Source organism: Chiloscyllium punctatum, chromosome 5 (genome assembly GCF_047496795.1).
Source record: "Chiloscyllium punctatum isolate Juve2018m chromosome 5, sChiPun1.3, whole genome shotgun sequence".
NCBI classification, from domain to species: domain Eukaryota; kingdom Metazoa; phylum Chordata; class Chondrichthyes; order Orectolobiformes; family Hemiscylliidae; genus Chiloscyllium; species Chiloscyllium punctatum.
This window is the reverse complement of record NC_092743.1, coordinates 49,251,474-49,268,851: the sequence shown is the minus strand read 5'-3', so window position 1 is coordinate 49,268,851 and position 17,378 is coordinate 49,251,474. Positions and strand designations below refer to the sequence as shown.

The following is a 17,378-nucleotide window of genomic DNA, read 5'->3' as shown; positions in this document are numbered from 1 at the left end:
GGTCATTGATCCCTCCATCTGGGGAAAGGTTCCTCTTGTCTATTCTGTTAATGCCATTTATGGTTTTATACATCTTAATCATGTTTTCCCCCACCCCCTGGTCTTCTTTGCTCCAAGGAAAACAACTTCAGTCTACTCAATCTCTTTATTAGACAATTAGAAACTAGAAGAGGAGTACAGGAGGAACAAGGCTGTTTAAGTCACTCAAGCCTGCTCAGCCATTTAATAAGAGCATGGCTAATCTGACATTCCTCATGTTCATTTCTTATGCCCTTCCTGTAACCCTGGATTCTCCAACTGATCAAGAACGTACTAGCCCCACAGTTCTCTGTTGCAAGGAGTTCCAAAGACACTCGACTCTGAGAAGAAATTCCTCCTCATCTCAGTCTTAAACTGGTGCTTCTATATTCCGAGACTATGCTCTCTGGTTACAGACTCTCCCTTGAGGGGAAACATCCTGTCAGCATTTACCCTGTCAAGACCCTTAAAAATCCCATATGTTCCAATGAGATCACCTCGCATTCTTCTAAACTGTAGTGAGTCCTAAATTGTTTAGCCTTTGCTCATAAACAATCCCTCCATATCAGGGATTATCCTCCATTATGAACCTTCTTTGAACTACCTTCAATAAAATATTGGTCCTTAAATAAAAGGGACTAAAATTGTTTTTAATACTCCAGATTATTATAGAATCAGATTATCATAGGTTGCAGAGCTGGGCTGAGAGGATGCAGAGCTGGGCTGAGAAGTGGCAAGTGGAGTTTAATGTGGACAAGTGTGAGGTGATACATTTTTGCCGGAGTAATCAGAATGCAAAGTATTGGGCTAATGGTAGGATTCTTGGGAGTGCAGATGAGCAGAGAGATCTCGGTGTCCATGTACACAGATCCCTGAAAGTTGCCACCCAGATTGACAGGGTTGTTAAGAAGGCATACAGTGTTTTGGCCTTTATTAATAGAGGGATTGCGTTCCGGAACCAGGAGGTTATGCTGCAGCTGTACAAAGCTCTGGTACGGCCACACTTGGAGTATTGTGTACAGTTCTGGTCACCGCATTAAAAGAAGGATATGGAAGCTTTGGAAAGGGTGCAGAGGAGATTTACTAGGATGTTGCTTGGTATGGAAGGAATGTCTTACGAGGAAAGGCTGAGGGCATTGAGGCTGTTCTTGTTAGAGAGAAGGTTGAGAGGTGACTTAATAGAGACATTCAAGATAATCAGAGGGTTAGATAGGGTGGACAGGGAGAACCTTTTTCCAAGTATTGGGATGGCAAACGTGAGGTGACAACTTTAAAGTGAGGGGAGATAGGTATAAGACAAATGTCAGACACAGTTTCTTTACTCAGAGAGTAGTAAGGGTATGGAAGGCTTTGCCTGCATCGGTTGTAGATTCACTAAGTTTAAGTGCATTTAAGTCATCATTGGACAGGCAAATGGACGTACGTGGAATAGTGTAGGTGGGATGGGCTTCAGATTAGTATGACAGGGCGGCGCAACATTGATAGTCAAAGGGCCTGTACTGCGTTGTAATGTTCTATGTTCTATAACCCCTACAGTGTGGAAACAGACTATTTTGGCCTGACAAATCCACACCAACCCTCCAAAGAGTAACCCACCCAGACTCATTACTCTACATTTCTCCTGACTAATGCATCTAACCTGTACATCCCTGAACACCATGGGACAATTTAGCAGAGCCAATTCACCTAACCTGCACATCTTTGGACTGTTGGAGGAAACCGGAGTACCAGAGGAAACCCACGCGGACACTGGGAGAATGTGCAAACTCCACACAGATAGTCGCCCCAGGCTGAAATTGAACCCAGGTCCCGGGCACTTTAAGGCAGCAGTGCTAACCACTGAGCCACCATGTTGTGGACTATGTTTTTTAATGGGTGTTTTTAATTTTACTCTTTTGCTCTCCCTTCCAAAATGAACTTCATATTTTCTTACATGTATAGTAAATAGTTGTAGTCCCAGCACTGATCCCTGTGGAACCCCATTGGTCACAGATCGCTAACCCAAAAAAGCATCCCTTATCCACACTCACTGTTTCCTGCCTACTAGATAATTCTGTATACATGCCATTACCTCAAATACTGAGGGCTTTTATCTGAAAACTGAAACTATTAGTGAGGTACTTTGAGAATGCCTTCTGAAAGTCCAAATACAACACAACCACTGATTCCACTCAATCCACTCTGGTTGAGACATCCTCAAAAACCTCTAATGAATTTGTCAGACATGATTTCCTTTTCATGACGCCATGCTGACTGCTGGATTACATTACTTGATTAGACAGCAGTTTAAAAAATCAAAAAGATGGGCTAAAAAAGCTGCCTTCCAGTGACACAATGAATAAAAACAAATACCAGCTACTCAGTAGGACAACCACTCAGCAGGTCATGGTTTTTTTAAAGATGTTTTACCAGTGTTTCACTAGTCAGATGATACCATCCTGCAAAGATAGCTGTCGTTGTGCTCATCTCCTGTATTCCTCTACAACTTGCAACTCCAAAGATGTGTGAGACTTGAGGACAGTGAAGGTTTTAAGGAGATAGAAAATTGAACAGAAAATTGGTCCTTTTTCACGGTGTCTGTGAGAATAGAATCTTTCTCTTCTGCCTGATAAGCCACCACTATTGGATCCAGGTAAGCATTAATAAAGCAAGCGGGGAGTTGGAGGGGGGGAAACCATGCCTCTGACTCCTGTGGCATTTTTTTTCTCTCTGGTATTGTGGAAAGTTTTGATACAATCAATCAATTAATCAGCAGACTTCTCATTTAGGATAAAACAGCAGCTTCAGGACCACCAAGTTGTGGAATCAAAATCAATCCCACACTTCATCCAGCATGCCTCTGTTCCCATTCCCACTATCTGTAAATGGGCAGGAAACCTATCAATTAAAGACTCACCTCCAAACATTAAAGTTTAACTAATTTCCCAGTCACACCCACCTGCCTATGAGTAATGACTAAATCAATATCACTGCTAGAACCTAGGAGTTACATCTGCCTCCTGAATCAAATTGTTCAAGCAAGTGAACACCTCTGGGACACCCAGACCAACCACCCCGTAGCCCAACACCTCAACTCCCCCTCCCACTCCACCAAGGACATGCAGGTCCTTGGACTCCTCCATCGCCAGACCATGACAACACGACGGTTGGAGGAAGAGCACCTCATCTTCCGCCTGGGAACCCTCCAACCACAAGGGATGAACTCAGATTTCTCCAGTTTCCTCATTTCCCCTCCCCCCCCACCATGTCTCAGTCAAATCCCTCGAACTCAGCACCGCCTTCCTAACCTGCCTGCCCCCACCCCACTCCGGCCTATCACCCTCACCTTGACCTCCCTCCACCTACCGCATTCCCAACGCCCCTCCCCCAAGTCCCTCCTCCCTACCTTTTATCTTAGCCTGCTGGACACACTTTCCTCATTCCTGAAGAAGGACTGATGCCCGAAACGTCGATTCTCCTGTTCCTTGGATGCTGCCTGACCTGGTGCGCTTTTCCAGCTTCAATATGCAGGTGGACTGGGTAAATAATGTTGCCAGTGGATCCAAAGAAAGGGAATTCATGGAATGCTTACAGGATGGCTTTTTGGAACAGCATGTCATGGAGCCCACAAGGGAGCAGGCTATTCTGGACCTAGTGCTATGTAATGAACCAGACTTTATAAAAAACCTTAAAGTAAGGGAACACTTAGGAAGCAGCGATCATAATGTGGTAGAGTTCAGTCTGCAGTTTGAGAGAAGGCAAAATCGGATACAATGGTGTTACAGTTAAATAAAGGTAATTATGAGGGCATGAGAGAGGAACTGACAAAAATAGACTAGAAGCAGAGCTTAGCAGGGAAGACAGTAGAACAAAAATGGCAGGTGTTTGTGGGTAAAATTGAGGACACTGTACAGAGGTTCATTCCCAAGAAAAGAAAGATTATCCGGGGAGGGATTAGACAGCCATGGCTGACAAAGGAAGTCAGGAAATCTATCAAAGAAAAAGAGAGATCCTATAAAGTGACCAAGAGAACTGGGAAATCAGAAGATTGGGAAGGCTACAAAAACAAACAGAGGATAACAAAGAGAGAAATAAGGAAGGAGAGGATCAAATATGAAGGTAGGCTAGCCAGTAATACTAGAAATGACAGTAGAAGTTTCTTTCATTACATAAGAAACAAACGACAGGCAAGAGTAGACATTGGACCACTTCAAACTGATGCTGGAAGCCTAGTGATGGGAGAGAAGGAAATAGCAGGAGAACTTAATAAGTACTTTGCATCAGTCTTCTCAGTGGAGGACATGAGTAATATCCCAACAATTAAAGGGAGTCAGGGGGCTGAGTTGAGTATGGTTGCCATTACAAAAGAGAAAGTGCTAGAAAAGCCAAAAGGTCTTAAAATTGATAAATCACCTGGCCCCAATGGGCTACATCCTCGAGTTCTGAGGGAGGTGGCTGAGGAAATAGCAGAGGCATTGGTTGAGATCTTTCAAAAGTCACTGGAGTCAGGGAAAGTCCCGGATGATTGGAAGATCGCTGTTGTTCAAGAAAGGATCAAGACAAAAGATGGAAAATTAAAGGCCAATTAGCCCAACCTCTGTTGTTGGTAAAATTCTAGAATCCATCATTAAGGATGAGGTTTCTAAATTCTTGGAAGAGCAGGGTCGGATTAGAACAAGTCAACATGGATTTAGTAAGGGGAGGTCGTGCCTGACAAACCTGTTGGAGTTCTTTGAAGAGGTGACAAGTAGGTTAGACCGGGGAAACCCAGTGGATGAGGTCTACCTAGACTTCCAAAAGGCCTTTGATAAGGTGCCACACGGGAGGCTGCTGAGCAAGTTGAGGGCCCATGGTGTTCGAGGTGAGCTACTGGTATGGATTGAGGATTGCTTGTCTGACAGAAGGCAGAGAGTTGGGATAAAGGGTTCTTTTTCGGAATGGCAGCCGGTGACAAGCGGTGTCCCGCAGGGTTCAGTGTTGGGGCCGCAGCTGTTCACGTTATATATTAATGATCTGGATGAAGGGACTGGGGGCATTCTAGCAAAGTTTGCCGATGATACAAAGTTAGGTGGACAGGCAGGTAGTACTGAGGAAGTGGGGAGGCTGCAGAAGGATCTAGACAGTTTGGAAGAGTAGTCCAGGAAATGGCTGATGGAATTCAATGTGAGCAAATGTGAGGTCTTGCACTTTGGAAAAAAAAGAATACAAACATGGACTACTTTCTAAACGGTGAGAAAATTCGTAAAGCCAAAGTACGGATGGATCTAAGAGTGCTAGTTGAGGATTCTCTAAAGGTAAACATGCAGGTTGAGTCCGTGATTAAGAAAGCGAATGCAGTGTTTTCAATTATCTCAAGAGGGTTGGAATATAAAAGTACCGTTGTGCTACTGAGACTTTATAAAGCTCTGGTTAGGCCCCATTTGGAGTACTGTGTCCAGTTTTGGTCCCCACACCTCAGGAAGGGCATACTGGCACTGGAACGTGTCCAGCGGAGATTCACATGGATGATCCCTGGAATGGTAGGTCTAACATATGAGGAACGGGCAAGGATCCTGGGAATGTATTCATTGGAGTTTAGAAGATTAAGGGGAGATCTAATAGAAACTTACAAGATAATACATGGCTTGGAGAAGGTGGACGCTAGGAAATTGTTTCCGTTAGGCGAGGAGACTAGGATCCATGGACACAGCCTTAGAATTAGAGAGGGTAAATTCAGAACAGAAGTGCTGAGATATTTCTTCAGCCAGAGTGTGGTGGGCCTGTGGAATTCATTGCCGCAGAGTGCAGTGGAGGCTGCGACATTAAATGTCTTCAAGGCAGAAATTGATAAATTCTTGATGTCTCACAAGGAATTAAGGGCTACAGGGAGAATGTGGGTAAGTGGAGTTGCAATGCCCATCAGCCATGATTGAATGATGGAGTGGACTCAATGGGCCGAATGGCCTTACTTCCGCTCCTATGTCTTATGGTCTTATTAATTAGATTTGTCATTACATTTGACTTGTCTGTCAATGAGGGGAAGACTGGAAAATGAAAATGAAATTGAGACCACTGTATACTAGTGGTTTGAATGGATAAAAATCTAAGAATTGAAGCACCACCTAGGATGATGACAGCATATGAACTTGAGGGTAGTACAGCTCAGGATCTCAAAGGAATAACATCCAAGTCTTCCTCGTCTATGCAACAATGCCTATCATATCAATCATGATTTGGAGATGCTGGTGTGTGATTTTTTTTTAAAACTTTGTACACTCCAGTCCAACAACACCAGGTTATAGTCCAACAGGTGTAATTGGAAGCACTAGCTTTCGGAGCGCCGCTCCTTCATCAGGTGGTTGTGGAGGACACAATTGTAAGACACAGAATTTATAGCAAAAGTTTACAGTGTGCCGTAACTGAAATTATACATTGAAAAATACCTTGATTGTTTGTTGAGTCTTTCATCTGTTCGAATACCATGATATTTCAATTCTTTCATGTTTAAATCACAAAACCTTTTTTTAAAAAAAAGTTACATTCTCAGGTAAACTGTAACAATTGGTGTTAGATCCCTGTGTTCTCTATCTGGGGGCTAACACCGTCAACACATTATCTGGCTAACACCAATTGTTACAGTTTACTTGAGAATGTAACTTTTTTTAAAAAAAAGGTTTTGTGATTTAAACATGAAAGAAGTGAAGCTATCATGGTATTCGAACAGATGAAAGACTCAACAAACAATCAATGTATTTTCCAATGAATCATTTCAGTTACGTCACACTGTAAATTTTTGCTATAAATTCTGTACCTTACAATTGTGTCCTCCACAACCACCTGATGAAGGAGCGGCACTCCAAAAGCTAGTGCTTCCAATTACACCTGTTGGACTATATCTGGTATTGTGTGATTTTTAACTATCATATCAATGTAACCTCTCGCTCGTTGTTTGTGTATTTAACAGTAAGTAGTTTATTACAAGACTATCACCCACTTACTAGTCTAAGTAGTTGTCCTCTACCACACAAGACCAAGCAGGCCTTTAGGTCCCCATTATTCAAGAGAATGGTGACAGCAAACTGACCAGACAATGAGATAAAGACTGAATTTAGCTGCAGATTCATGTTAAACAGTAGTTCAGATTTGATTTGACTAGACATATGAAATGGAGAGCAGTGTGGATTTCTACTACCCTATACATCCTAGATCTGAGTGTTTTTGAACATCTTCAAACACAGCTTCAAGTTGCCAGTTCATGCAGGGATCTGCAGCATGGAAGAGCCGAACATTTAAGAACATCCCAGAAAAACCCTCAAGGCAAGGTTCAACACAGAAGAAGCTACAGTTCAATGGTAAAATCATTTCACATCTACTAAACTCTTTGGAAAATGAGAATTAGTTACTCCAAAGCAAACACAAATTCAAATCTCATGGTGGAGGTCTGTAGGAGCAGCACAAAGTACATTTCAACCAGACAGCAAACAGACATCAAAAGCTCCACAAGTTAAAATTCCTGATGGGCAAGGCAGCATATTACAGACTGGTAAAAAGTGACAAGTGAAAACGTATAGTTCAGACCATGCATCACTACCATACTACATGTACACATAGAAATTCCCATAAGAGAAATTAAGGACAACAAATCAATCTAAACTGAAGTCTCAGACACAGATGTCACAAAACTGGAACTAAAGTGACAAAGGGACAAACTAGAAGCCTAAGCAGCCTGGTCTGTTGGAAGGAACTAGAGGGGACACAGTTGACAAAGGTCACAGGAAAGGCAGGAGATCATTCAATTAAAATAACTTTACAAAGGTAGGACACATTTACTTAACTTCAAGGAGCAGGAATTGGTGTGATTGCACCTCCATCAGGTTTTACCTAATATGGTAATGTTAATGATATTCCTCTTAACATAAGAAACTTGGCACAGATAACATTGTATCAAATGGTTCAAGAGACATTTCTTACAGTTATTATATATTCCTCAAACCCAAGTCTGGGCTAAATTAATACAGTGCAGCACTCTTTCAGCAGTGAATCATGCATCAAGTAATCAGAGTTAATATGGAGTATAAGGTATTTGTGCTCAGGTCACATGCTAGAAAACAGTTATGATAGTGTGAGCATGTCAAATAAAGGTATTCTGATTGCCATGGGACACAGCCTAACTTTCCTTTTTCTTTCCCCAAATTAAAAGAAAGCCTAAACACTACTCATATAAATAATACGATTGAACATAGGCACATGTCAATTTGATAAATATACAAACAGGTAAAATAAAGTTTATTGGAGTGGCAATTCAAACTTCAGTGCAATTATTTGGAAGTCCTACAACTCATCCCGAACTGGAGATTGTATACCCATTTGGAGAGGTACTCGTTGCTGTCTGTTCATTTGTTTGACAATGTGGTTGTCTAGTTGCTGCCATTCAATAACACTGCACAATCAATAGAGTATTACTCTCTTCATGCACTAATGTTATGCCAAAAGTTGACCTGTGTTGGCCACAGTAATGAGCAATAACTGTGTGTAATCAGACCTGCTTTAGAATATTTTATAAACCTTTGCTTTTCAAATATTTGAAATTATACTTCTAACATGCATGGTATATTTCTAACATGCATGGTATAGTTTTTCATTTCAAATTTCTTCTCTTCAAAAAGAAGAATGTTCCATGATTCAGAATATTTGGATAAATGATTGCTGAGTAATCTTGTTCACACTTGCTTTTTGAACAAATTGTGCTCAGCAATCTCTTCTCCACTGATATTGTATGAAAAATTTCTTGCTTTGTTTGCTCAGGATTCATGATCATTGATTTGCTATGTTAGAACCCTTGCTGATTTTTCATTATTTTTATTCTTTTATCAATTTTGGTTTGGAGCTGTGGACTGAAAACCATGAACTAAAAATGACTTTTGGATTGTGGGCAACAGCTTATGTTAAAACGAAACAGAACAAACAAATTGTGTTTGTTTGATGAGCCAGGTCTAGAAGTTAACGGTAGGTTAGATCCTGATCCAAAGGTTCTATAGATGCTTTAACACTAACAGTATGTTTAAACAGATACCAGATGTTGGTTACGAACAAGGTCAGCACAGGTCCATAATCCTTTACCCAAAATCCAAAAAGCTCCGAAATCTGAAGTTTTTTTCTGCACAATAAGGTTGTTTGACGCATGAACAGGTCGCCCAATTCCATCACTCAACCTACATCACTCAGATGAGATGTGGCAGTGTGGCCCAGCACTGGCTGACGTCAATTGTGTCTCAGTGCTCATACTAGTCACACGTGGGTCTATTTTTCTTTTTTTTCCACTGTGAAAATGTCATTTATTCTGAAATCTGAAAAATTCCAAAATCCAAAAAAAAACTGGCCCAAAGGGTTTTGGATAAAGGATTATGTCCCCATACCTAAAAACTAGTTCCAACAACTCTATGAGAGACTTTATGCTCAAGCAGATGGCATATGTTGACTTGGGTGACTGGGACCTTGTGGGGAGACAGTCAGTCTGAAAGGGAGAAACCAGAGATTGTGAACTAGGTTTTGGACTGTGTTTTCTGGGAGGAGGAGTTTGGCTGGTGATGCAATTGCCAAAAGATTTGAAAACTACCTGCCTAACCTCCTGCTATGAGCTATTAGAAGTTCAGAGAATAGAAAATAAAAGTTATAAGTAACACTGACTTCCTCTAAGTGAACTGAAAAGATGGCCATAATTGACATCTTCAGAAAATCAACCAAGGAATAATCATCTCTGCCTTTGGAACAAAACATCATGAAAACCACAAACAATTTGGCCAGTTTTGATTTTTTTTCTCTCCCTTAATTTTTTTTTGTCTGTATTTTGTGGTCATAGGGCTGAAAACAAAGGTTTTTAAATGTTTAAACACAGGCATCAATTGTATTTCTTTATTATTTAATTTTGTTTTGCTGAAGTTATTTATTGTTAACAACTTATTAAATCCTCTCAGCTATAAACTGGTGTCAAGAATTGATTTGCTCACAGAGTCTGGATTGATTTTTTTTTTAAGTCTGGTTAGGAACTATTGGGGTGAATTGAGGACCTTTGAAGATTTTAGTTTTACTGCGTTGCAAATAGAGGTAGAAAGGTTGATTTGTTTCAGCTGTCTGTCATCTTGTTAGAACAAGTAATACATACCATGTGTTCTGTTCGACTACTTGAGTGCTAATATTTGGGTAACAATCTGATATGCATCACTCAGCACAGTACACATCTGGAAGCAATTTGAAACTGGACAAATGGTCCATTGTCCAATATCATCTGATCTGGGACACTGAACAAACTGAAGATTATGCTCATTATATCAGTTGCTCACTATGTCATGAAACAGTGGGAAATTTTAAATACTCTCTATATATGCAAACTTTCCTCTGGTCTAACTAAAACTATTCACCACTACATTACTTCCTCAACCTATGTATCCAACAAACCTCGAATGCCACGAGCTTCAAATTTGCTACAAGGTCTAGTGCATAGCATTTCAAACAATTTCAAAGACTACATGCACAATCAGACTGTTCATCTATCCTCGTTTTCCTTGGTCAAACAGTTCAGCCAAATTAATCAAACATGACTTGCCTTTTACAAATTGATGTAGGTTTTCACATTATTACATTTTACTAAATGCCAAATTATTCTGTCCCAGGTTATTTTCTCTAAACATTTTCTCAATGTTATGCTAATATTCTGACTGGCCTATATCTGATGGCATTACTGTCAATTTTTTTTTAAAAAGAGTACTCAACATTTGCAATCCTTCAGTTTCATACCTAAAGAGGACTGGAAGATTTACAATTAATGAGTTATAATCTTCATTCAAAGTATCCCATCAAATTTGAAATCACTATGGTTGGTTTTAGAATAAATCATCAGTTGATCTGTTTCATACTTCTGAAAATTACATGAAGTAAGTTCTGCAAGTTTACTTACAAATAATTTTGTATAGATTAGTAAAAAAAACCAAACTGTTAATAATGATCTACAGATATTATAAACTATGACACATCTTACCTAGTTCAGTAGATAAACGATGTAATGGTCTTGCTGGTTTGAGGGATTTGCGAATTACTGGCACCTTCCTGGTGGTATCCATGATTATTGGAGAGATCCTGTTTACAAAACTTGTAGTTTTTAAACCATGTATTAAAACAATTAGGTCAATCTAATGATTGTGTTACATTTATGATCTGACAGCTGCAATGTATCTGTAACTTGTAGCAAGTCATAAATATTTGAATGCGATTTTAGTGCTGAAGCACGTTAGGACTTCTCTCGATTACCTACGTAAATACACATTCTCTCATCAAAGTACTGAACATTTTAAATTCATACTGTATTCTTCACAGAAATTGTTCATGTTATCTGCAGCATTTAACTTCAGTCATTAGGGCACAACTTTCACCATGCAAAATAATAGCATCTCAAGTGTTTTAAATGTTTCACACTATACTTTGTGCCATATTCTTGAGAAACAATTGAAGGTAAACCCTGTAGCATTGCATTTTACTTTTAGAATGTCCTAATCTACTGCATGCCTACGACGATAGAGCTGGCTTTTCTTTAGTTGATCTGCAGTGATAACCGACAGTTAGAAAAGCTCCAAGATTACCAGAGAGTTGTGAATGTGAGTTATGTTTATGATTGCAATGCACTGAGTTTCAAATCCAGCCAAGGATTCCCTTTCTTGGAGAAGGAAAACTGAAGTCACCCATTACCCACACTACCTGCACAAATCGTAAATAGTTACTTTTAGCCAAGCATTTTCACATGAGAATACTATAAATTTGAAGAGAAAAAAGTTAAATACTATGCTACAGGTGTTGGAAAGTGGATCAGAGAGAGTGGCTAGTTTATTCAGCTTCTGGATTAGTGGTGCTGGAAGAGCACAGCAGTTCAGGCAGCATCCAAGTAGCTTCGAAATTGACGTTTCGGGCAAAAGCCCTTCATCAGGCTTTTGCCCGAAACGTCGATTTTGAAGCTACTTGGATGCTGCCTGAACTGCTGTGCTCTTCCAGCACCACTAATCCAGAATCTGGTTTCCAGCATCTGCAGTCATTGTTTTTACCTAGTTTATTCAGCTAGTAGACACAATGGGCCTAATGGCTTCTTTCTGCATTGTAACTTCTCAATGGTTCCACTTTGTGTGAAACTCTTGCTTTCTTAAATCGATCTAAAAAAACTTTTCAATGCTTTGATTGCGTCATGCATTATGCTTCAGTAGTTTCTCTCAAGAGAAATTTCAGTTTGTTATGGAGCAGCTTTCTACTTGTACATTTAAGGTCAGCATCAAGTATTGGAAACTCAACACCCATTGAGAACTCTTATGTCTGGCAATCCCAAGGACTGTCTGGTTCACCATCTTCCATTCTAGTCATCACAAGTACAATAATAATTATTGGCTAATCTTGAACTCTAAAAGATTTAGACATGAGCCAAAGAAAACCCATCAGTTGTTTAAATCCTACATTTAAAAGGTCATATCTCAAAATACATATGCAGTGTATTCCAAATTACACTGAAGAGATTTAGTTTGAATTTGAATCAATCAATGCAATCCATGTTGTTCATCTCCCAAAATTGATCAATACAACATAATTGCCATCTACTGAGGAAAGTAGTACTTCTACAGATTAATTTTGTTTTTGCTCACTTTAAGAGTGGGCCATGCCCGCCAGCTGTACTGTTCTGGATAATGAGGAGCAACATCTCACATTCCACATTATTTAAAAATCTTACAATAGCAATCAATTTCAGGTTCTACTGCTTGGATATAGTTTCACTATCTTGCCATGATCTATATTATCTATCTTTTTACACCTAATCACTGCAATCATTTCATCTTCCCTTTCCCACTCTCTTAAAATTCATTTGATTGCTCCTCACACCATCTCTCTTCATCTACCTTTGTGGCTGGTCACTCTGCATCGTCCTCATCACATTATAAAGTCCAGTTACCTCGATGATTTATAAACACTGTAGTTAAATCACTATTTTGCCTATTCGCTAGAGGGCTCCACCACAATCTGGCCCAAAAGCCCATCTCTCGTAGACATTCCACAAATTCCTTTTCTTGCAATCCATTATCAATCTGATTTTCCTAATCAACTGCCATATTTAAATCCCCCATCACTGTAACATTGCCTTCCCTACCCATCTTTTCTATCCTCTAGTATATCTTGCACTCCAGCTCCTGATTATTGTTCGGAGGCCTATACATAACTCCAACAATGGTATTTTTGCTCAAGTCTACCCACAAAGATTCTACAACATCTAACCCTACTTTTGTTTCTTACTATTGATTTAATTTCATTTCTTACAAGTAAGGCAATCCCACCCCCTCTGCCCACCCATCTATCTTTTCATTAGGATGTATATCGTTGAATATTCAGTTCACAATCCTGATCCCCTTGCAGCCATGTCTCAGTGATGCCCATCATGTCACACCTGCCAATTTTGAAGTACACCTTCATTCCTGTATTAACTGCCCCTCTTCTCAGTATCATTTGTTTGTCCAGTGTGCTTGAAGTTAGATTGCTAACTTTTTCCATACAGTCCTATTTGTGTCTGTGCTGGAGATTAATAACCTCTCCTGAGTTCTGCACTTATCTCCTCTAAGTCGTGTTTTCTAATTTTTCACTATAACTGAACATCCTCACCCCATGATTAGTTGAAAACTTATGAAATTTTGAGGGTTGAATTTAATAGCGATAAAAGTTATGGCTGCACTACTGATCATCTTTCAATATTCTGTAGAATCCAGCTACTGCCTGCAGATCAGGAGATTGTATATGTGACCATTCTATTTAAGAAAGAAGGGAGAGAGAAAATGGGGAACTGTACACTTGTTTGCCTAACAACAGTACTAATAAAAATACTGAATCTATTCCAAATAATTTCATAACTAGACACTTAGAAAGTAAATAATTTGATGGTCAGCTGTATGAAAGGAAAATCATGCTTGACAAACCTTTTGAGTTTTGAACAAATTACTAACAGGGCTATTAGCTAATTTCCTTTTTATGGAAGAGTCTAGATGCACATAGCCTCCGATTAAGAGCATGTCTATTTAAAACAAATGAAAAGGGCTTTCTTCTGAGGGTAGCGAATCTGAAATCCCTTACTGTAGAGCGCTATCAAGGCTGAGTCATTATGTACATTCAACGTTGAGATAGACAGATGGATTTTAATCAGTATGGGAATCAAGAGTTATGAGGAAAAGTCAGGAAAGTGGAGTTGAAGATTACAAATTCAGTCATGAACTTATTGAGTGGCATAACTGGCTTAATGAGCTAAACAACTTACAACTGTTTTTCCATCTTATGATTTTACAGATAAGGGGGAAGTACTGGATCAGGTGTATTTGGATTTCAAAATGTAAGCAAGAAGGTTCATTAAGAGTTTTGTAAACAAAATTAGTGATGAATTACAATAGCATTGATTGAAGTTTGATTAGCGCAAAGAAAACAAAAAGTAAGAATAAATAGATCATTGTTAATTTGCTAAGCTGTAACTAGCAGGGTGCCATCAGGATCAGTGGTTGGATCTAACTATTTAAAATCTGTGTCAATGATTTGGATATGGGAGCCAAGGCATGGCCAATAGTTAAGGCAATTAACTTTAACTTTATCGAAGACCACCCATACAGCTTTGAATCATACTGACCACAAATTTTAACATTCCAATTTTAAGCATATGTCCACATTGCTGAGGACAAGTGGAATAGAATAAATGGAATAAAAATTAAACACACTATTTCCAAGCTTGCAGATTGCACAAAATGAGTTGGGAAGGGGACTTATGAAAGTGATGCACAGAAAAATCAAGGATATTTGGACAGGATAAGTGAACAAGAACATGGTAGATAGAACATTAATTGGATAAGTGTGAATATGGAATAAATGTTCCAAATATTTATTAGATGGGGAAATATTGGCAAGTGTTGATATACAAAATAATCTCAGTATTTTTATGTATAAGTCTAAAATGTAGGTCTTTGGTGGTGGGAGAGGGGGTTGTGGTCAGGAATCAGATGACACAGTCTCAGTAGAAGAAGAAACAAGCCTTTTAGACTGAGGAGGAGGAAGGTTTTCACAAAGGCATCGAATTTTGACCCCACAAAGCTGTGGAAGTTCAGTCATTAAGTATGGTCAGACTGAAATCAATAGATTTCTACATAGTAATTACATCAAGGGATAGATTGGGAAAATGGTATGGAGGTATATGATAAGCCATTATCTAGAACTATTGGGCAAGATCTGAGGCCTGAATAGCATATACTTGCTCCAATAAATTGACTTTTTAAAAATTTGTTTTATTTCATTTCCCAGACATCTTTTATTTCTACTTTAAATACTTTACCTATTTCATATCCAATACAAAGCATTTCATAATCTGCAGCAGTAGAGAGGAATCTTGCCATGAGACAGGAGCCCCTCAAAGTTTGTAACTTGGTCATGGACAAACACAAGGCCTGCTAGGATCATCCTGGCTAATTGGACACCAAGGTCAGCAGTCTGCCTCCAACATAGCAAGTAGCACTGAAGGATTACAAAAATGCAACAGCCACGAACAAATGAAAAATATCATTCATGACCCAGAAAGGCCATTTCAGGTGATCACAGAATGTTTTGATTTGTATTGTGCATTTGTTCTATTCTCTACAATCTTGAAATGAAGAAAGAACATAAGCAGCAACTACAATTGAACAAAGCAAGAGGAACCATATAATGAGGCTTCCACTGGCATTGAAGAGATTCTCCAATGTGGATTCACAATCCAGTTAAAATTCAGGATTCCAGTTGCCCATATAAAGTGCTCTTCCCATCCATTATTCAATGGAGCAAATAGTAATAACTTCACAACAATTTTTATGCATCAAAATACCAGTAATATAAACTAAGAACTTACCACCCTTGCACATTTATTTAATGCCCATCTTATGGGTGGCCTTACCTGGTTTGGTGCTTCTACAGAGTTACATTAGTGGCTGTACATGTGGGGTGGAAGGCTGACCTACCATGACAGAAACTGAAGATTGCTTTGGAGGACCCCTTTGATTAGGTCTTGTTTTGAGGGCCCAACTTTGAACTGCACCACCTTGGCATGGCTTGGTACTAGCAAGAACACTGGTGGAATGTAGTGGTGGGTGCATGAAAGAGGTTAACAGGTTTGTATTCCAAAGTGTCAAGCTCATTCCTGTGAAGCAGCAACTCAGCACTCAGCAGCTTAATTACAAGCTGCAACAGCTTGTAAACCCCATTGAGCCTCAAGATCTGTATCCATGATGGCAGTTGTGTATGCCTGGATTCTTATGGATGCCAGCAGTCAGTAACCTCATTTTCTCAGCTCAGCTTCTACTACAGCATTGCTGCATCAGTAGAACCTTTTCTGTGTTACAGTTAAAGCTGACATAGTACCTGGTGCTCCAGTATCATAAGTATGTCTGACAGTGCTATCATGGAGGTGCTGAGCATTTCCTTGGTGGAAAGAGTAAATTTCAAGGTGTATCAGTCAAGTCCAAGACCACCATATTTCTAACCAGCATTTGGATTGAGATTAGATTCGATTAGATTCTCTACAGTGTAGAAACAGGCCCTTCCGCCCAACAAGTCCACACCGACCCTCTGAAGAGCAACCCACCCAGACCCATTCCCCCACCTAACACTACGGGCAATTTAGCAAGGCCAATTCACCTAACCTGCAATCTTTGGACTGTGGGAGGAAACCCACACAGACTCTGGGAGAATGTGCAAACTGCACACAAACAGTTGCCAGAGGTGAGAATTGAATTCAGGTCCCTGGTGATGTGAGGCAGCAGTGCTATACACTGAGCCACCGTGCCACCCCTTTTACCAGGCCTGCAAATGCACAGAGTACTTCAACAAGCACGTTCTCTTGTAATTCCACTGCAAAGCATTCGCTTTCCTCTCTTACAGAGAACCGCTGTGCAATGTTACACACAAACTGACCTATGCGCCTGTGCCAATTACACCCACGCTTGTGTGACCCATCATGTATAGATCCCAACTCTAAGTGAGTAAAGGTGTGCCAGTATGAAATGATAGTTGTGAAAGTTAGATTGTGAGATGCTGCTTCATCTTGCCCCTCACTGTTTTGCAAGGGGCTGAACACATGGCAGATGCTGACTACTTGGATGTGTCACTGAAACTAAGTGGTCTCACCTTACCTTGCAGTGACACAGCTCCTCCGAGAGACCAAAACTAATCATCCATCAGCCTGCAATGTTATAATCTTCCTAAGGAGTACTTTAAATAGACAGAATTTCCTGGAACAGATACTATCTTATGAATTCTACTTAGTGATGCACACTTCAATTATGGATACCAGAATTAAACAATACACCACTAATTTTTGATCA

The 17,378-nt window shown here is 39.8% G+C and overlaps 1 protein-coding gene across 4 annotated transcripts in view; it reads right to left on the bottom strand.

The window, feature by feature from the left end:
• gra (granulito) overlaps positions 1-17,378 on the bottom strand; it is a 97,735-nt gene that overhangs the window by 59,338 nt on the left and 21,019 nt on the right. For all 4 annotated transcript variants that reach the window (XR_011960586.1, XM_072569553.1, XM_072569555.1 and 1 more), the window contains one exon: positions 11,012-11,109. Coding sequence is in view for 3 of the 4 variants with exons in the window: in XM_072569553.1 (XP_072425654.1) it covers positions 11,012-11,109 (98 nt within the window). In the remaining variant the exon portion in view is untranslated. The remainder of the gene's footprint in view (positions 1-11,011; positions 11,110-17,378) is intronic.